Source organism: Bos javanicus, chromosome 11 (assembly GCF_032452875.1).
Source record: "Bos javanicus breed banteng chromosome 11, ARS-OSU_banteng_1.0, whole genome shotgun sequence".
Lineage (NCBI taxonomy): Eukaryota > Metazoa > Chordata > Mammalia > Artiodactyla > Bovidae > Bos > Bos javanicus.
Genome location: NC_083878.1, coordinates 88,245,891 through 88,265,699, shown reverse-complemented (window position 1 = coordinate 88,265,699; position 19,809 = coordinate 88,245,891). Strand labels below are relative to the sequence as shown.

The 19,809-nt window shown below is 37.6% G+C and overlaps 1 protein-coding gene across 14 annotated transcripts in view; it reads right to left on the bottom strand.

The window, feature by feature from the left end:
- Positions 1-19,809, bottom strand: part of KIDINS220 (kinase D interacting substrate 220) — a 96,062-nt gene that overhangs the window by 41,639 nt on the left and 34,614 nt on the right. For 13 of the 14 annotated variants that reach the window (XM_061433372.1, XM_061433371.1, XM_061433370.1 and 10 more), the window contains 10 exons: positions 19,414-19,578; positions 18,295-18,474; positions 17,140-17,305; positions 15,330-15,481; positions 14,881-15,170; positions 13,606-13,746; positions 12,537-12,780; positions 12,282-12,370; positions 10,690-10,834; positions 8,577-8,739 (listed from right to left, as the gene is read on the bottom strand). In XM_061433372.1, the coding sequence (XP_061289356.1) occupies positions 8,577-8,739; positions 10,690-10,834; positions 12,282-12,370; positions 12,537-12,780; positions 13,606-13,746; positions 14,881-15,170; positions 15,330-15,481; positions 17,140-17,305; positions 18,295-18,474; positions 19,414-19,578 (1,735 nt within the window). The remainder of the gene's footprint in view (positions 1-8,576; positions 8,740-10,689; positions 10,835-12,281; positions 12,371-12,536; positions 12,781-13,605; positions 13,747-14,880; positions 15,171-15,329; positions 15,482-17,139; positions 17,306-18,294; positions 18,475-19,413; positions 19,579-19,809) is intronic. The other variant, XM_061433367.1, reaches the window with a different exon arrangement.

The window sequence follows — 19,809 nt, the reverse complement described above, 5'->3', positions numbered from 1 at the left end:
CCTGACAAAAGGCAGAATCTACTAGGTGTTAGCTGAAATACGTCATCATTCAATCTTTGTGTTCTGAAAACTTTCTCTGTGCCTTACCCAGGGATCCACTATTGTAATAACAAAGGAAAATGTTCACCTACATTTAGAACCAAAGGACTAGTCTGTATGGATAGTATTCAAGATAAAATGTGACTTCTCACTTACCACCTTCCCCCACGCCATGCTTTCCCCAAAGCAAATGTCATCATATTTCTTTATTCTTTCAGAAATACCTACCACCGCCTACTCTATGTCAAGAATGTCTAGAAACAAGGAATTTAGCAAGGTTTAACGAAGTTACACTTCATGGAGTTATCAGTCTAGTTCAGGAAACAAATATTAAAAGAAACTGCAATGAAAGTATCTATTAAAGACACTGAATGCTACTACGAGCCTGGTAGCAATGATAAAACAAAGAAGTTGCAAAATATATAAATAGGTAAACTCAAAAAACAGTCAAATATGTCTCATTCTGTTTCATTTTTTTTCCTCCAAACAAAAGTAGAGATATTTTTCAGGCCTATCAAAATAAACTAAAAAATTCTGCCCTTCACCTTTATTTATCTTTAGGAACCTGAGTTTTCCAATAATTTCCACATAGACAATGAGTAAAAATAAACAACACACAACAAGAAATGCATGTTTAACTGTCAACACTACATCTATTTACAGGCATCTTTGTTCACGGTTCTTTGAAGGCTCAATCTTCACATGAAACCTTGCAAATATACTGTTATTTATTTTATCCTGTTAAAATGTGATTTCTATTTTAGATTGTAATCTTTTTTTTCAACACAAACCTGCTTAGTTTCCTTTTCTATATGGAGAATTATTTCACGAGCTTGCAAAGAATTTGATGAGGGTTTTTTTTTTTTTTTTTAAGATAAAAAAGAAAGTAGAAAAGAAATAGTGAAGTTGCTCAGTCATGTCCAACTCTTTGCGACCCCATAGACTGTATCCTACCAGGCTCCTCAGTCCATGGAATTTTCCAGGCAAGAGTACTGGAGTTGCCATTTCCTTCTCCAGGGGATCTTCCTAACCCAGGGATCGAACCCCGGTCTCCCACATTGCAGGCAGATGCTTTACCATCTGAGCCAATAAAGATATTGATAAAGTACTGAGCTCCTGAAAAAAGTGTTTACATTATATATACATTAAGGGCAAGAATATTCTGGGAATAAAAATTGAAATTACAATTACACACAAGATAGTAAATTATTAACTGTGGAATGATGACAACACCAACACATATCAAGAATACAGAATTTCATTAGGATTCTCAACTACTTACAAAAAACAATAAAAGGGCATGCATGAAACAGTATTGGGAATAAATATTTACAGTATTTCAAACCTAAATTAAGGAAAAAATCATCAGTACAAGAATGAACTTCATACCACAAATAAGACAATTTCCTTACAAATCTAAACTATCAGCATCCAATTCTTTACGTTATTCAGATTCATAACTTCCGTCCACATGCAAAGGAAACAAGCCTGTGCATCATCTGGGCCACGTGATGGCGGGGGGAGGGGTATCAGTAATGACCCAGAACTTGAAGGAAAGAGGAAGGTAGTTAGTGAGAGCGAAGAGAGGCGTGAAGTAGCTAGAAGTGATAAAATTAAGCTTATGAAAAGTTTGGCTGAGTATCATCCAACATGATGTTTTATTATGAAAAATGTTGTAAGTACAGAAACACTACTCTTTGAACAGTTTAAATATACTGAACTTTAGATGAATTTTATAAATTAGACGTCTATAGTGTCTACTCAGCAAATAGCTATTTTAGGGAAATGGAAATGGCTACCATTCTGAAGCTCTCTCAAAACTCGATTGCTCTAAAAAAAATCAAGTACCAAAACAAAGTACAACATTATCCTACCACAAGCCTAATTCTGACCACATCATTCTAAGTAAAAACTGGCTGAGCAGTGTCAAAACAGACATTGAAGCAGTACCTTCATGGAAGCTACTTAAATTGATCTTTCAAAAACCTCTATCATCGCTTAAAATGCTTAATACTAAAAAATACCAGAAATAAAGTTTTATACTAAAATAATGGGGTCTAAAACTCTGCAATAAAAGTAGACAGAAAATCTTTATCTACAGTTTTTATTTTGCTCCTTTTCTTCTTACTAAATGTATGTTAACAAAAAAAAAACCCCTCAAATGATCTAGACAAAAGCTTTTAGCTCAACACATAATTGCAAGAAAATTACAATAATTGTACCAATTAAAATAATCTTGAATGAACAGTATGTCATCTTAATGTTCCAATGGTTTATAGAGGGATCTACTTAATTAGCTGAAATTGCTTTCCAGTGTTAGTATCAAATGTCATTTGTTAAAAGTTGAACAATTTAGAAAATAATTTAACAAAGCAATTTTACCAAACACCAAGAACCAACATTTTCTTTTTCAGCTGAATAAAGCAAGCAGATGTGTCATCAAATTGCTATAAAAATAAATGAGGCTTTTTATGGATTAAAAAAATTTTACTACTAGTGTTAAAAATACTATTTTCTGATTGTTTTTACCAAATCAGATTTCTTTAATAAAATAAATGAATATCAATTATATACTGCTGCTTTCTGTCTGCCATAAATAAAACATTTTATTATTCAAATGACAAGCAATAGCATCAAAGAACTCAACCATGGTTAACTAGAACAGTCATCTGAGTTAGTCTAACATATTCCAATATGGTTTTTTGATATACTGATCAAACTGTCTCCCTATAGTTTTTTCATTTGAGATCATCTTAAGTCAATTCCTTAATGAACTCTCAAAGATTCTTACTAAATTGTCTTTTTCTTTCCCTTAGAATAGCTACAAAGGCATATAGGACACAGTCATTTCTTTAAAAAAAAAAAAAAAAAGGACACACATCTCAAAGTCACCCTGCATTCTACCCATTCACGGATGGCAGGCCCACCAAGAGATGAAGTCTAATAGATTAACTTAATTGCAAAGCAAAGTTCTCATTACCTCATTATACCTCCAATATACAATAGTCTATATTTACAGGCATAGCATATTCTCACTACAAAAATTCACTCCACACTATTTTTATGATTAAAAATACACTTTCGCCCAAAACTTTTCTTTGACAAATGTTCTATTTAATAAACAGGGTCAAATTTTACCATTATCTTTGAACTACAGGTGATAATATATTTTCTTTTGTCTATATGATATATTTTAACTAATTAAAATGTAAATTTCTGAGAACTTCCTCGAACATTAGGAAGGCATGTAAGCTAAGGCTCAAGTGCTGGAAATTAGTGTGAAAGTTTTAAAAGGGCAAGTAATTATACCTTTTAAAAGGTCTATTAGCAAAGAACGTTAGTTTTAGCCTGAAAAGCTTTCTATCATCCAGAAAGCAGTGTTTCAGCCCATTATTGATAAAACTTGTTAATTGGCTAATTGTTTGAGCCATCACATTTTTACTTTATTCCAGTCATTTCAAATGTGTACATTTTACTTTCAATCAGAATATATATTCCTCATATACTTGAGTGATGAGGGACAAAAGATATGTTGCATATAATTTACCCTCTAATGGTTTAGGAAAAAAACATGTGTGTGTGTGGTGTGTGGTAATGGTGTCTTTGGGAATGCTGAAGTATTTAGGTGTGAAATACACTTTCAGATGGTTTGGCAAAAGAAAAGGGTATGTATGTGTGTAGATAAGTGCCTGTAAGTTCCTCAAGGGCATTAGATGCTTTGCATGTTTGTCCCTCTACCCTACCTCCTCAGGCAGCCCCTGGAACACATAAAAGCACAAAGGACACAATGTGAGCCCTAACCTACAGTAAAGACCCACACTAAACACACATCACATGAAGAAAATGTACTAGAATGGGCACACTACGAAAACTGCACCTTTCGTACCCGCTTGCTCCGTACCTTTAGAGGTACTGGCTGATTCTGACATTAGAATCAACCAGTGAATAAAGTGTGGTTTGTGATTCATTCTGCCACCACGGAACAAAATAGTAGGTTTTTTTCTTAGAGCTTTCAAAAGAGCCATGTATAGATACAAAATGATTTTCAATTTGCCATGTGTGAAAAGGTTACTAAAATCACAGGAGTGCACTAAGGAGTACAGCTCTTAGATTCATTTAATTCAAATTATGTCCCTAAGTAAAAATGTTAACAAAGCAACATTTACTGAACAGTCACTGTGGAGAACAAAAGGCATGGGAAGAGGAAAATTTTTTAATAAGAACCAGGTACTTCATCTACACACACATACATATTTTCTTTTGCCAAACCATCTGAAAGTGTATTTCACACCTAAATATTTCACCATGAATGTCCCCCAAACACCCTTAGCATACCGAAGGATATTAACATTAACTCAAAGACTCAAATTCCCCAACTGCCCACAAAATGCCCTTCAGTGCTCTACTCTTATGATAGATTTCAATCACAGCTCACACACTGCATTTGGGCTGTGGGATCTCTTCAGTCTCCCTCAGTGGCCAATATGGAACCTAAGCCAGTTGCCTTGTAGCGTGTTCCACATCTCAGATTCATCTGGCCGTTTCCTCATAATTAGGATCACAGTAAAACACGGCTGGCAACAAGAGCACATAGGTGATGTGGTACCTTCTACCGCATTTTATCTAGAGTCATATGAGCCTGATGCTGGGAAAGATGGAAGGCAAGACGAGAAGAGGGTGGCAGAGAATGGGATGGTTAGATAGCATCACTGACTCAATGAACATGAATCTGCGCAAACTCCAGGAGATGGTGAAGGACAGGGAAGCCTGGCGTGCTGCAGTCCATGGGGTTGCGAAGAGTCAAACACAACTTAGCGACTAAACAACACAATGCTATGCCTCCCATTAGATGTCAGACTTGACTATTTGATTAAAACTGGTGACAAGTCTCTCCCAGCAAGGTCATTTCTTCTGTGGTTGCACATAACCTGGGGAGTGACACTTTGAGATCACGTGGGTCTCGTGTTCCCCAACAACTTCCCCCCAGTAGTTTTTGCAACCACTGATGATCCTTGCTTGAATCAATGATTATATTGGGGATTAAAAAATAATAATTTTTAAATTTCACTCATTCCTTCTACATTTATTAGCTGGCATTCTAAAACAAAGAATTATTCCTTGTTTGCTCTCTTCTAAGTATTACTATGGACTCATGGATTTTTTTTTGTTGATATGTTATAACCCATTACTATCATTTTCCTTTGTGAAAATGGGCCCAAGTTTGAAAGGTGCTCCTTCAGACTACATCCTGTGGCTATCTGTGCAAACCGGGCTGTCCTCGAACACATCCTTCCTTGGTTTCTGGCACAAAAATGCAGACTCCCCTTGAGCTTTCCCTGCTTCTGACCTGGAATTAGCCATTTCTCCAAGGAGTCCAGCTCCAGGTGGGCTCACAGTTTGGGGATATTTTTGCTCCCTTTCGCTGGGCAAAGCAAGGGAAAATCTCGTTTTAAATTATGAGCTAATAATTTAACATTTCCAAATCCAATCTGCTTTCCAGATGGCTCAGCAGGTAAAGAATCTGCCTGCAGTGCAGGAGACACAGGCAACCTGGGTTCAATCCCTGGGTCAGGAAGATCCCCTGGAGGAAGGAAATGACAACCCATTCCAATATTCCTGCCTGAGAAATCTCATGAACAGTGAGGCTGGAGAAGAGTCTTCAAGTCCCCTTGAACTGCAAGGAGATCAAACCAGTCAATCCTAAAGGAAATCAACCCTGAATATTCAATGGAAAGACTGATGCTGAAGCTGAAGCTCCAATACTCTGGCCACCTCATGTGAAGAGCCGACTCATTGGAAAAGACCTTGATGCTGGGAAAGATTGAAGGCAAAAAGAAAAGGGGGCGACAGAGGGTGAGATGGTTGGATAGCATCACCAACTCAATGGACATGAATCTGAACAAACTACAGGAGATAATGGACAGGGAAGCCTGGTGCACTGCAGTCCATGAGGTCACAGAGTCAGACACGACCTAGTGACCTAACAACAACAAAATCCAATCTAATATCACAGTGCTCTTCCTGATTTTTTCCATTCAATATTGGTATTCCCTTCTCCCAAAGAGAAAACACTGGCTTCCAAGAATAGCAATTTATTCATTCATTTACTCTATCTTACAATACATGCAAAAGGACTTCAGGAGTACAATAATACGATTAGCAACAATAAACCTACTAAGTTCAAGATTTCGTTGTAGCTAATTTTGTCCTCAGTATATTCTACTAAGAATAAAGAGTCAAGAGAAAACTGAGTTCCAAGGTGTTTGTATTAATATTTTTCTGTGTGGTTATACTATCAATTTCATATACCATTAGCATCAATTCTTCCTGTTTATATTCAATATTAGGGTTTGCTTTTTTCTATCCTTTTTGAATTAGTTTTTTTAATATATGAAAGGCAAACCATATAAAAATACACATTCAGAGTACATCTCATTCCCCATCTAAGCATCCTCTTCGGGTAAATGTTTTTATTAGTTTGTTTTTTCCTTCCTGTAGGTTGTTTTATTTTTTCACAAAAAATAATACATATTTACATATTTATATGTAGATATCCTTACTCTCCCTTCTTTCTTACACAAATAGAGCATGTTATATACTCTCACATTTTGCAGTTTTCACTTACTAATGTATCCTTAAAATTTCTCCATATCAAATCATAGTTTTTTTCTCATTTTCTACAGTTACAAAACACTCTATTATGGTAGATGTGCCATTATTTATTCAACTAGTGTTTCTAAAAACATGCAGTTATGGTGCTACAGATAAGGTCACAATAAATAACATAATAAATAAATAAGGTCACAATAATGTATAAGTATTTTATCACTGTGGAGGTGTGTGTTCAGAGTAAATTTCCACAGTGGGATTGCTGGGTGAAAAAGTAAATACATACTTACTTGTTCACCATTGTATTTCCAGTATTGGCAGCAGGGCCCAGCAGACACTTAATAAGCTTTTTTTGATTAAACTGAATCATAAATTTTTCTGAGAGTTTTAAAAACCTTTTGATATTTTTACATCTCTCCTGCTTCTATTTCCTGAGGACACAGACTTTCTCACCAAGTCTCACCCTCTTCACAGACCACACATGGGGCCAAGGGCTGAACTCTAAGCACACAACCCTTAGAACGTGAAACACTGTCAATGCTTTTGTACTCCTGAGACACAGGAAACTTCTAGGCATCACGTTCAATTATATGAAGGTGAAGGGATTGACTTGAGTCCTGTTCTGCACCAAAACCTAAAACTGTGCTCATCCAGCAAATATTCATTATGCAGCACCTGTTACGATGCAAATGTTTATTCATGAAACAAAACAACAGTCTACTACACAACCAAGGAAAAAACCAATCATGTATCTCATAATAAAAAGAGGAGTTCTAAGATATCAAAGAGCAGATGCATCCAGAAACACTGCTCTGCAGGCCCCTGGCAGCTGTGGACCACTGCCATCTACTGGAACACCTACTTCACACAGCCCACACAGTTTACAATGATTAATGTTGCATAAATTGAACATATAACCTCAAGAGCTCAAGTGTGTAGACAAATACTACAACCATCCTCTATATTCTAAAATCAGTTATTTACCTAAAAATATTAGATAAAATATGTACATGAAAAATGGGGATTGGAAAATAATGAAAACCATATGCTGATAATACTCAAGGATAAACTATTTACAATCTTAAAAGTTAAATATAGAAACTCTACACTGAATGGTTGGTCAGGTTTACTATTTCATTTACATGTTCAAAATAATGCTTCAATTACACTAAGTTTTATACAATTGCATAGCTCCCTTGAATTGCATTTTTTCCTAAGAGATATTTTTATTTAGAGTTGTAACTGAAAGCTATGAAGGTATTAAGTATTCTGGTAAACAAAGAGGATTATAATTTTGTTTGTGAATTTGACAAGAAAGTGGTACTCTTAAAACCTGACATACTTGACACTACACTGAGCCTTGACTGTGTTTTCCCAGAAAAAACTGAATCAATTTCTTTATCAGAAGTAGATTTTAAAAGTACTTCAAATGACTATAAAAGAACAATAAATTCCTTTACTGTTTAGCGCAAAGCACGTTTACCAGCCCGTATTCACAGTTCCCTGGGTCTTCCAGATACAAAGCTGTGAAAACACTTGCACTAATGATTTGGAAAATGTGACCTCCTCAATATTCTATCAAGACACTTAGAATAAAAAATAAAATGGACGATAAACAATGTTTTAAGGTTCGCCTTTTGTATATTTAAATACATAAATTTAATAGGACTATTAAATATCTTTTATCATATAGGTTACACAAGAAAGAATCTATCCAAATAAAGCTGTAAATTTTACATGATGGGATATATACCTGTGCTAACACAACTCTGAAATTATAATGGAAGAATTACTAACGAAAATGATTAACCTCAGAACTCTACATTTTATACATATTATTTTGCATTCATTTTGCTTTGTACGCATTTTTTCTTAAGAGTCAACTCAATTTAAAACAAATTTAAATATAAAAAGGTCAGATAAAGTACCTTTCATAGATGGTTTTTAATGTCATTTGATCTGGGATACCTTCGGTCTCTTCCAAATACAATATGAGCCATGAAGTTCTGTACGGCCACTGCTCAGTTAGGTTGATCCAGCTAGCAAGCCTATCCCAGTTGAAACTTATCTGGTTGGCTCTCAGTAATCGTCCTTTAAAGAATACAAAAACATTTTAGAATTAATAGGTATGTAACGTTATGTTAAGCCAACCATTCTGTATATTCACAAATAACCAACTTCCACTGTTTTTTAATTTGCCACTTAACTTACACTACAAATTCACACCTAATATCTATATGGCTGCTAGGAGAGGACCAGGGGGATGAGTATAGAGTTTCAGTTTAATGGGATGGAATGCATTATGGAGATGGATGGTGGTGAAGGTTACACAAATAGTGAAAGTATTTAATACCACCCAAATGGACCCTGGTTAAGATGGTAAATTTTAAGTGTATATCATTTAACACATTAAAAAAAAGAAAAAAAAATGTAATTTGAAAATTAAAGCAGAATAGCAGCATGTAAAAATCTGAACTTCAACATTTTCAATTATAAATTAATTATAGTTATACAAATTAGCATAAAATTATTTTTATACAAAGAGAAAAATTAAACCTGAGGTGAAATTTTTAAATCATCAAATTTTAAAATAACAGTAGACCACTGACAGTCGATTTTCACTATCGAAACCAACACTGGTTTTATTAGACACACAATGCAAAATAAAACTGGTGTTTGGCGGTGTATAAACACAGTCCATCCTTTTGTTTCTGGAAGGGAATTGCTCTGTTGATGTTGCACTGCCGGGGACCAGCCCCGGCTGATCCAGGGTATTCGAAGGAGAGACTGCGTAGGGGAAGATCAGGAAACAACTGCTTAATTAAATGTTAATTAAGGATATAAAGAGTAATAGAATGAGGATAGCTCAGTGAGGAAATTCAGTGGAGAAAAGAGGCTGAAATAAGGATAGCTCAGTGAGGAAATTCAGTGGAGAAAAGAGGCTGAATAATTCAGCCAGAAGGTAAGAGAAAGAACGACATGGGGAGACCAAGTTTCGGTGAACAAGGCCCGCACTTTATTTTTCAAAGTAGTTTTTATACCTTAAGTTATGCATAGAGGATAATGGGGGAAGGGGTAGAGTCTTGCAGCAAACCAGGCTTTCTTCCTGCAAACTTATCATATGCAAAAGCTTAGGTGATTTGCATCATCTTCTGGCCCGGAGGCCTGTTAACATTTTAAGACCCTTTCTTCAGAAAACTTATTTTTCTCTAAAGTTGATTGGTCAGGAGCCACCCTCCAAAAGCATTAGATAAAGTTGCATTCCTACAGAGCAAAGGTGTGGTGGGCTATAACAAGAAAAAGAATTAACTCAAGGGTCCCAGGTTACAAACATTAAAGCTACTACTTACACCAATTATATTAATCAATACACTGCCAGGGACACAGCAGTAAGGGATATGGAGACTTAGCAGCAAACATTGGCCCAACAAGTGAAAATCCCTTCACCAATACAATTTCTAATCAATCTTTTAACTGCTCAAAGGAATCTGTATTTAGACAGTTTAGAACATCTCCTGCCTCTCACAGTTGGGAGGCTCTGAACAATCACATGTGGCCGGAAAAACCTATTCAGGCAGGCTAGAGGATTTCCAAAGGAGTTTGTAGGTTAAACACTGTCACACCCAGGAATTATTAACTGGAGCTGTAAGCTAACTCTTTTTCAGAGAGGTAGTGGGGGACAGCCCCCCGTAAAGTCAGAGGTGTAGGTGAAAGCACAAAGCAGAAAGTAGGCAGACTCTGGTTTTGGGGGTATATGCTCGAGAATTTCCAGGGGGACTCCTGAAGCTCGATCCCGCCTTTGTGTATGCCGAGCCTCCTTCCTCATGACCTTTGTCATGGGCAGAGTTCCTCACGCTGGCTACTGGCAGTGATAGAATTCCAGTTGAGTTATTCCAGATCCTGAAAGATGATGCTGTGGAAAGTGCTGCACTCAATATGCAATATGCACTCAATATGCAATATGCACTCAATATGCAATATGCTGGCTCCCAGCATTGCACCTTACTGTCTACCACACAACACTAAGACAAGGAAACTCACCTGTCACAGAAACAATGTTGAGCAGTCTCCTCATGGTCTGTGGGCTTATGTCACTGAACCAGTCCTCCGTAACCAGCAGTTTCGTGAGGTCGAAGGACATCTGCCGGGTAATCGTGCGCTGCATCTGCCTTCTTCGGTAAGTGTCCTGAAACGGGGTAGCATCAGTGAGCGTGAGCCCTCACTTCAACCCTGAGAGCTTGAGGCTCTTTTAAGAAGTTAATACATGTCTATGTCAACAACAAAAACAATCCAAAATTTCAGTCAAAGAGGAAGATAAAATAGTACAAAAAGTATTATTACTACTCCCTGAAGTAGAAATATATACTGATCTCTAAAGTAAGTATTTCTAGCAAATGCATCAGAGACTATAGTTTAGCTTTGGGTGTACCTGATTTATAGTTGTACAATCAGAGAAAGCTCAATGCCTTGAAAAATATAAATAAGCTGAACTGTATAAAGAAAATTCAATTCAAACTCTTATGGGAGCTCAGTATCTATAGGAACTCTGATAATAAAGCAAATAATCCCTTGCACAGATTTAAGGATTCAGCATTTTGATTTTTAGGTTATTTTCAAACGTGACAGTTACCGAAAGGGCACAGCTGCTGTATCCTCATGTCTAGTAAGAATGAAAGGCTCTCAACTGGGCGGGGATCCCATCCAATCAGGAGAAGCAGGCACAACGAGGGTGGTTCTCATCTAAGGTCACAAGACAGGGGAACCCAAGGGGCCAGGCTCCCAGGACAGAAATTCTAAATGGCAACTCATACCCCACTCTTAATTTAGAGTTGTCAATTATCCTTCATAATACTATTTCTGCATCCATACTTGTACGTGGTAAAGGCATAAAATCAAAATACCTGAAGACAGTTTTTAAAATGTAAAATGTCCCAATTAAAGATTTGCAAACTGGGGGGGCAGGGCGGGTAGTGGAAAATATCACCAATGCTAGCCCAAGCTCGCCATCCATAAGCAGCATTGTTACCATCACTTACCTGCAAAGGTATATCTCCTGTCTTATAATAGCCCCAGTTCTTTACAAAAGGCTCCTAGGATAGGGCAGGGCAGGGAAACTAGTGTCTCCCAGGAGACAACCAACAGACTGGGAAAGGCACACAAGGTCACTACGTGGGGATAGAAAAAAAGAGCGCACACCTCACAAATATTAGGGCAGGAGGTCAGCCAACAGGACAACACAGCAAAGACTGGTTCCCACACCACAAGCCTCTCCCCCTTACAGCTGTGCTGACAATGGCCCCTGGGACAAGCACAACCTGACCTGGGATGAACCTAACGGTTCTCTGCCCCCAGTGACATCACCTGGGCAGCTTTCAAATCTCACTCTCAGAGGTTCTGATTCAACTGGTCTGGAGTGGGACCTGGGTTGAGAGCAGGCTGGGAGAGACCGGGCACTCCTATATAATTTACAGTTATTATGGCTCTAGGTTCAGACATTCCCTGAAAAACCACCAATGATAAAATATACTTTATGAGCTCAATGCAGTATTTATAAAATAAATAAGTGGCCTTACCTTGGTTTTACTTAAACAACAGCAATACAAACAAATGGCTCAAAACATACACTATCTTACCCGTCTATTGAGGGCCGTCTTGCTACCAAGTTTTGTCATCTCTCCAAGGCTGTTTTGTGAAACTCTTCTGTCAGCATCTTCCTGCATCCCTAAAAGAGTTTATCAAGAAAGCACCATTTGTCCTGAAACTCTGCTGTAAATGATACTTAAAGAGTTGTGAAATTTGAACAATACTTTCCAAGGTAAGAGGAGATGCAAAATGAAAAACTATGGAACCACGTCAAACCCAAAGTATCCGAGGAACTTGATCTTTACCTGTATTATCCGAGCATGGAACATCTCCATTAGTTGTTGAAGTTACAAGAAATTTTCTTGCACTGCTTAGTCCCCGGCTGTTGAGGAAAACGGGCAGATGAACTATATTGCGCATATAGTCATGTCCATTGATGTTTGAGTCACGAAGCACACTATTGAGGTTCTGATTAATTGCCTTTATGATAATATGTGGATCACTTGCAAAAATGGCAATGAATGGGCCTTTTGAAAACAGAACTCGGACCTGTGGTAGAAGAAATGTAAAATCACAATAAAAAAATTATCCAAAGTAATAAAACCTCTCTTCAAAATCTGTGTTACCCTTTGTGACTACATTTTAAAATAGCGTTTCCTTTTCATTCAAATGTTATTCTATGTGAAAACAAATTTTATTGAAGTTTCAATCTGTTTTTTCACCACCTGACAATTTAACATTTGACAGTGATAGAATCTCTGAAGGAAACAACTAGTCCTGTCCTACTTTGAGACACTCAGATCTACATAAGAAGTAAGATCCACAAACATGAGAAATACTCATGAGCAGACATGATGCACTGTAAGAGCAACACACATGAGAAACACTCATGAAGTACTCCTGAGCAGACACGGTGCACTGCACACACTGGTCTAGTAAGATCCACACACATGAGAAATACAAGCAGACACAGTGAACTGCACACACTAGTCTCTGACCACAGGCACACACCGCTGCTTATACCAGACCTTACAGAAAGCCACAAACCTTTCTTACTTTTTAACAAAAACTCCACAAATTTTGTGGTTTCCCCACCCCTATCTATATTCTAACCATAACCATCTGTAGAGAAACGCTGGAGTCACACCCTGGACTTTAGAGACCCCCCTACTCACATTTCCCCTCACACTGCCATTAACCTAAAATTGGTTAAATCTGCTTGAAATGAAACTTCTGCTGTTTCTGCATAAAACACACAGTAGTTTCTATAAAAGAAAAAACAGTATTCAAATTCCACTTGAAATATTCATGAAGCTGTTCCTCTCAGCTGCCACATATGTGACAGTTAAAAGTTTCAAGACGGTTAAGACGTACAGTGTCCAGCATCTGGAGTACTTTGTCCTGCTCACAGGCATCTAACCCATCGATGATAACCACCAGCCTTGTCTGATTCTGAGTGAAGCTGTCAATGGTTTTTGCCATCCTGGCCATCAATTCCACTTCACACTTAAGAACCTGTGCAAAAGAAAGGATACACTGTGCTAAAGATTCGAGAAACTTAAGTACCTCTCTTAAAGAGCCTGAAAGTCGCCTACTAGGAGAAAAGAAACCCCAAGTGCTTGCTGCCAGCTGTGGTTCCACTTAGTGGAACTGTAGTGAATGTGTCACCATTTACAAAGTGCCTTCATCTAAATTAAAGCATTTCTTACAAAGAGGTAGACAACGTCATATCCATTTTAAAAGGACAAACTTGGCTGAAGTGACTTACATGCCAAGATCACATGCTCTGAAGGTCAGAAGACAGATTAGAATGCAAATCCAAATGGTCTACATGCCACACCACAACTGGCTTCCTGATGACATGTGACCTTGATCAAAGGAAAGGGCTGTGGATAATTGTATAAAGTCCTTTTTTACTCTAAAAGTACATTCCTATTTTCTACGTTTTGGTGGTTCCATTTGTCTACTCTACCAGGCTGCAGAGCAACCTAAACATTAGGTAATAACTACCACCTGAGGGATAATCTGCTAATTCTTTGCTGTTGCTATTTAGCTGCTAAGTTGCGTCCGACTCTTTGCGACCCCACGGACTGCAGCACACCAGGCTCCTCTGTCTTCCACTATCTCCTCAAGTTTGCTCAAATTCATATCCATTGAGTCAGTGACGCTATCTAACCATCTCATCCTCTGCCGTCTCCTTCTTTGCCTTCAATCTTTCCCAGCACCAGGCTGTTTTCCAATGAACTGGCTCTTCACATCTGGGGGCCAAAGTACTGAAGCTATAGTTAACTCTACGAGGATCTTATAAAAGTCGATTTTATAAAAAGACATTACTGTTAAAACTTTTTCCACACTACACATGCATTTTTCATAGGAAAAATCTGGATTAAAACTAAAAACAAGTGCAATTCTCTAACAGTTAGAAAACAGACTCCCTAAAAGCCCCAGTGATGATGATCATGAGAGCATATTCACATTAGGACTATTTTCTTTTTTTTTTTTTTATTTTGGTTGCACCACACAGCTTGTGGGATCTTAGTTCCCTGACCAGGGATCAAACCTGGGCCCTTGGTAGTGAAAGCAGAGTCCTAACCACTGGACCGCCAGAGAATCCCCAGAATTATTTTCTAACAAGCAAAGTGTGCTTACTTTCATGAATCCTTCACTTTTCAGTTTGTGCAGTTTGGAGGCAGCATTATGGAGGCGTTTCCTTTGAGAATTCAGAAGTGAGTCCAGCACCTGCCACCATGTTCGACAGTTCAGCACAAACGCCAACCCCACTATGGACGCAATTGATATGAGGACAGCATTCACTGTCATATGCTTCGGGTCAACTCTGAATATAGCCAGAAGAGTAATCGCAGCAATAATGCAGCCAAAGATGAAAAGGAAGATGACAAAAGATGGGAGACAACACGTTTTTTTCCATTTCTTTTTACCTGTAAAACACGACAAATGGTTTTAACATCTCAAGCATCCAGAAAACCCCAATCATTACAGGGACAGCATATGACGAACCTGCTGTTCATGTTTCCAAGCATTTTGTCCATCCCATCCTCAACCACTCCATATACAGTAAGAAGAGAAGAAGGTCCTACCCTGCGTATCTTCAGTCTTGAACACTCGGAAAAGCCTGGTTGCCAAAAAGCCAAACTCTCTTTCACAAGCATCCGAGAGGGTGGCGATCATTTCAGCCATTGAAGTTTCCCCACCTACGCTGGACAGTCTATTATAATCTGTAAACAAAAACCTAGGGGAAAGGGGAAAGAAAATGTTATGCCGCTACCTAAAGAAATAGTTTCAACATACATTATGTCTATCATGTAGCTCCTGTTTCCTTCCTGTCTCTGTCAAAACATTGTTTTTAAAATTCTATTTGTAATTAGGTATCTTCCATTTCTAACAGCTTATATTCTTTTCTTAGGAAAAGACAGTAACAAAAGTTAAATTAGTAGAGTTATATGAAGCAATTCTGACTAAAAGCAGAAAAGGGAAAAGGTCATGACAGAACCTAGACAAAGGAGCCAGACATCTCCCCAGACCTCATGACACAACAATTCAACAGTGGCGCCCCACATCAGTCAGAAAAAGCCGCACAAAGGACATTCTGCAAACACCAACTGAAGAGATTAGAACCTTGAGAAAATAGTAATTAAGAACTTAATGTCAAACTCAAGCTTCAGAATGTCCTATTTATAGCTTACTCATCTACCAGGGGTTGAGAAAGAAGTTATATTCTTTTCCTAGTTGTTCTGTGAAATAACTGAATTATTTGCATTTTGAGCCTCTGAATGGGTATTACTTCTGCATTAGTTCCTTTATTCCTTTATTCCTTTCTACTGCTAAACTCCCATCTTAACCCTATAAACAGGCATTGCTTTCAAAATACAATCCAGGATCACAGTGTACTCTATGTATGCCTGGTCTTAATTAAATCAATGCTATTTTAGTTGTTCTAACTTTTTAAAAGATAATGATCTCATTAATTTTAAATGCTTTTAATTTATGTAAAAATATCTTCCCCAACTTTTTTTATTCTACTCTGTATGTTTTCTTTTTATGTTTTTCATTTTAACTTCTCATTTTAAATCCTTTTCTTAACATTTAATCCTATATACCATTTATTTACCTGTTTTATTTTTATCTTCCTCTCATAGTTTTGATGTCTTACCAGGTTTGGTCCATTCACTTTCAGCTTAACTTACACATATTTTATCTTACAATAATTTCTAAATTCTTAATCTTTGCATATTTAATTATTTTACTAATTTCTGTTGAATTCCTTTTGCTTTCAGTTCTTTAACCTTTTTTTCCATTTTACTTTCCTCTGGGGCCCTCCGGATTGCCTTTACTCTTTGACTTACAAGTTTCTCATCTTTTCTGAACTGTTTGCTTACCTTCCCATTATCATCATACCTGGTAACGATATCATTATCATTTGATATGATGATAACTTTAGAGGAATGGATAAATACATATCCACAGGTGAGGAAAGAACAGCTCAGAGCACATGCTGAGTTGCCAAGGCCACACCCTGATGTCAAGAAGTTCCAGGACTCCATCCTAGACCCAGTACTCTTTACTGATTTGTCCAAAGGATGGTAACAAGTATCATAAGGGGGGAATGTGGAGCTTCACTCAAATAAAATCTGGCAAATCAAAGTTAAATATAATTTTTTATGAAAAGGTGTCTCTGATCCTGTAATATACAAGAGGGAGATGTAATATGAAGAGTTTTCCAAGTGTATTTGACCAGGGCATTTTTGTTTTATTTCTCACGTTAAAAAAGTTTAAAGGACCAATGTGTTTTTTTTTTGGTCTCTTAAAAAAACATGAGAAAAGATGCATTATCAACTTTCATTTGCTTCATTTTATTAAAAGTTACTTCTGTCAAAGGGACCAACTCACCTCACAGGTAGAGCTTTAGTGGTTTGCTCTGGCAGCTCAGGTGGGTTCACAAACATCAATTTGAGGAGGAGCTCCAAATAGCCGATATGTCTTGCCAATCTAGTACTGAGGACCCAGGCCCAATTCCAACTCTCTCCTTCCCTCCGTCCACCAAAGTAAATGACAACTAAAAGTCAAGGTTTAAAAAAAAATTATCCAGAACAATCATTAGTCAAGCAGCCTCTTTTCTGCAAACAGTCAAGTATGAAGTAGTGACAGGTAAGCTTACATAATTTTCACGGTCTCTTGTTATTTCCTAACTAGTCCTCAAAGAATTCCTCAACTAATTAACCTCCCCCAACATACATCTGGAGCTTCCCAGAATCCACCTGCCAATGCAGGAGACGTAAAAGATCTGGGTTTAATCCCTGGGTCAGGAAGATCCCCTGGAGTAGGAAATGGCAACCCACTCCAGTATTCTTGCTGAGAGAATCCCATGGACCGAGCCTGGTGGGCTACAATCTATGTGGTCACCAAGAGTTGGACACGACTGGGCATCTGAGCAACAGCAATAGCAAAAACATATTATCAGGTATGTGAAAAACAGAAAGTAAGCTGACTAAAATATGACATAATAAACACAATCAGAAGGATAATGCCTTAAACCGAAGCATATCCTTTAGTTTAGATTCAAATGTAAGTATGACTGGTTTTATCTCTACTTGTGATTGCTGAAGTTACCAACAGTAAACCTATTTCCTTTCCTGCAACTGAAGACACTTCTAAAAACAGGGATTATATATATTTATTACTTTGCTTTTAGATAAAATAAAAATTACAGTCATGATCCAAATGATCAAGAGCATGCCATTATGTCTATGAAGACTTATTTTCAAAAAAGATTCAAATATAAATCATTAACATAAAAAAGGGAAAGTAATTTAAAGTTCTGCTTCAATATTAACAAGTAGTGCACTAGCTTTTAAAATTTTGCTAGGCAGGCTGGGGACAATGCTCCTCTAAGCCAACTTACAAACTAGCAAAAAATCAATATTCTCACCTAAATAGGAAAACCACTTAGAGACTTTAGAAGACAGACACAGATACAATTTTAAATAAAACAATGAGTTCTGACATTCTCTACATTTTTGAAAAGGATAAAAGGCAAAGACTTACTAAAAAATATATACAAGACAGCCAAGAAGCTCAATGACACTGCAATTCCAAGATTTAGGTCTACTGTAAAAGCAAACAATAAACCAAGCCCTCCACAAAGGAGCAGGGTCAGAAACACCACAAGCCATGAAAACTGAAACAGAGGTTCAATCTGTTGTCCTGCAAAAGTTTTCATTTCATCTGAAAGAGAAATTAATAAGAAAACATTATTTAAGAAATAAAACATTTGAAAATTTCACATTTTCACTATAAACATTTACCTAGCTAGAATGTTGCTACTTAACCATGCTAACCAATGTTCGCTTTGCTAAGTATCTCATTCCTTAGGGGCACATTTACCCTTGACCCTTGCCCTACCCACTCTCTTGCTTCCTACTGAAAAGGCATAAAATCCTCTCTCATATATTCCCATCTGTCAAGGTTTTGTTGATATTTTGAGATTTGTATTATGCAACCAACAAAGTATTGTTTCCATATATAAAACTAAAAATTATTACTTTGCTATGTGTCTTCAGAAAACACGGCATCCCCACTTCTCTGCGCCTCCTCACCGCTTCTACCCCCAGTGCCATTTGAGGATCACTGCTCTTAAAGGTGAGCCCAAATGAGCCTGGGACAAGTCATTCATTCCTATTGCAAAACTTAGTTAAAAAAAAAAATTTACAGGCAATATTGAAACCTGTCCTTGAAGAAACGAGTAAGATTTTGCCAAGCAAAAGGAGTGGGGTCTCAGGTCAGAGGTTGGGGGAGATGTCTAGGAAGCTCCTACAGAGGAGCCACTCAGTGTCTGGTCTGCACCTACCAGAGCAGCCATCTGTAACTACAGCGCTGAGCATGCACAAGAGGTAGTGCTGGCAGGTGGGAGCACACGAGCTGACATGTCTGCGAAGGGCCCTGGTTTAAGATACCTATAGGTTTAAGATATCTATAAACAGTGCAGGCAGGAAATCTGCTACAGAGGGGTTCTAATGCAGTGGGATGTTTGTTTTAGAAAGAGAACTCAAATGATTGGGTGGAGGATCAACCACATACCTGTACATAAAACTCTACTTTTACTTAAGAAACACACAAGAGAAAACCTTGTTATATACACAGACACTTTATAAACAAGCCCTTTACCTTCTAGTTTCTTGAGTAAGAAGGATTTACCACTTCCCCACTGTGCATACAGGCCCACACAAATGGGCGGCTGCATGGTAGGCTCACTGAGAATATCTGCCAGGGCACTGCTGTACAGATCGTAACCAAGCATGTCACCATCTGTCTCGGTAGGAGACAAGTGTCCTATAATTATAAACACATGATACCCTAACATTAAAAAGAGACATTATAAAGGAGCATCAATTCTCAAGTGTTAATTGTTTACTCAATTAAAGGAAAAAATAGGTTGAAAGTGTTAGTTGCTCAGTCGTGTCTGATTTTCTGCAACCCTATGGACTGTAGCCCATCAGGCTCCTCTGTCCATGGGATTCTCCAAGCAAGAATATGGAGTGGGTTGCCATTCCCTTCTCCAGG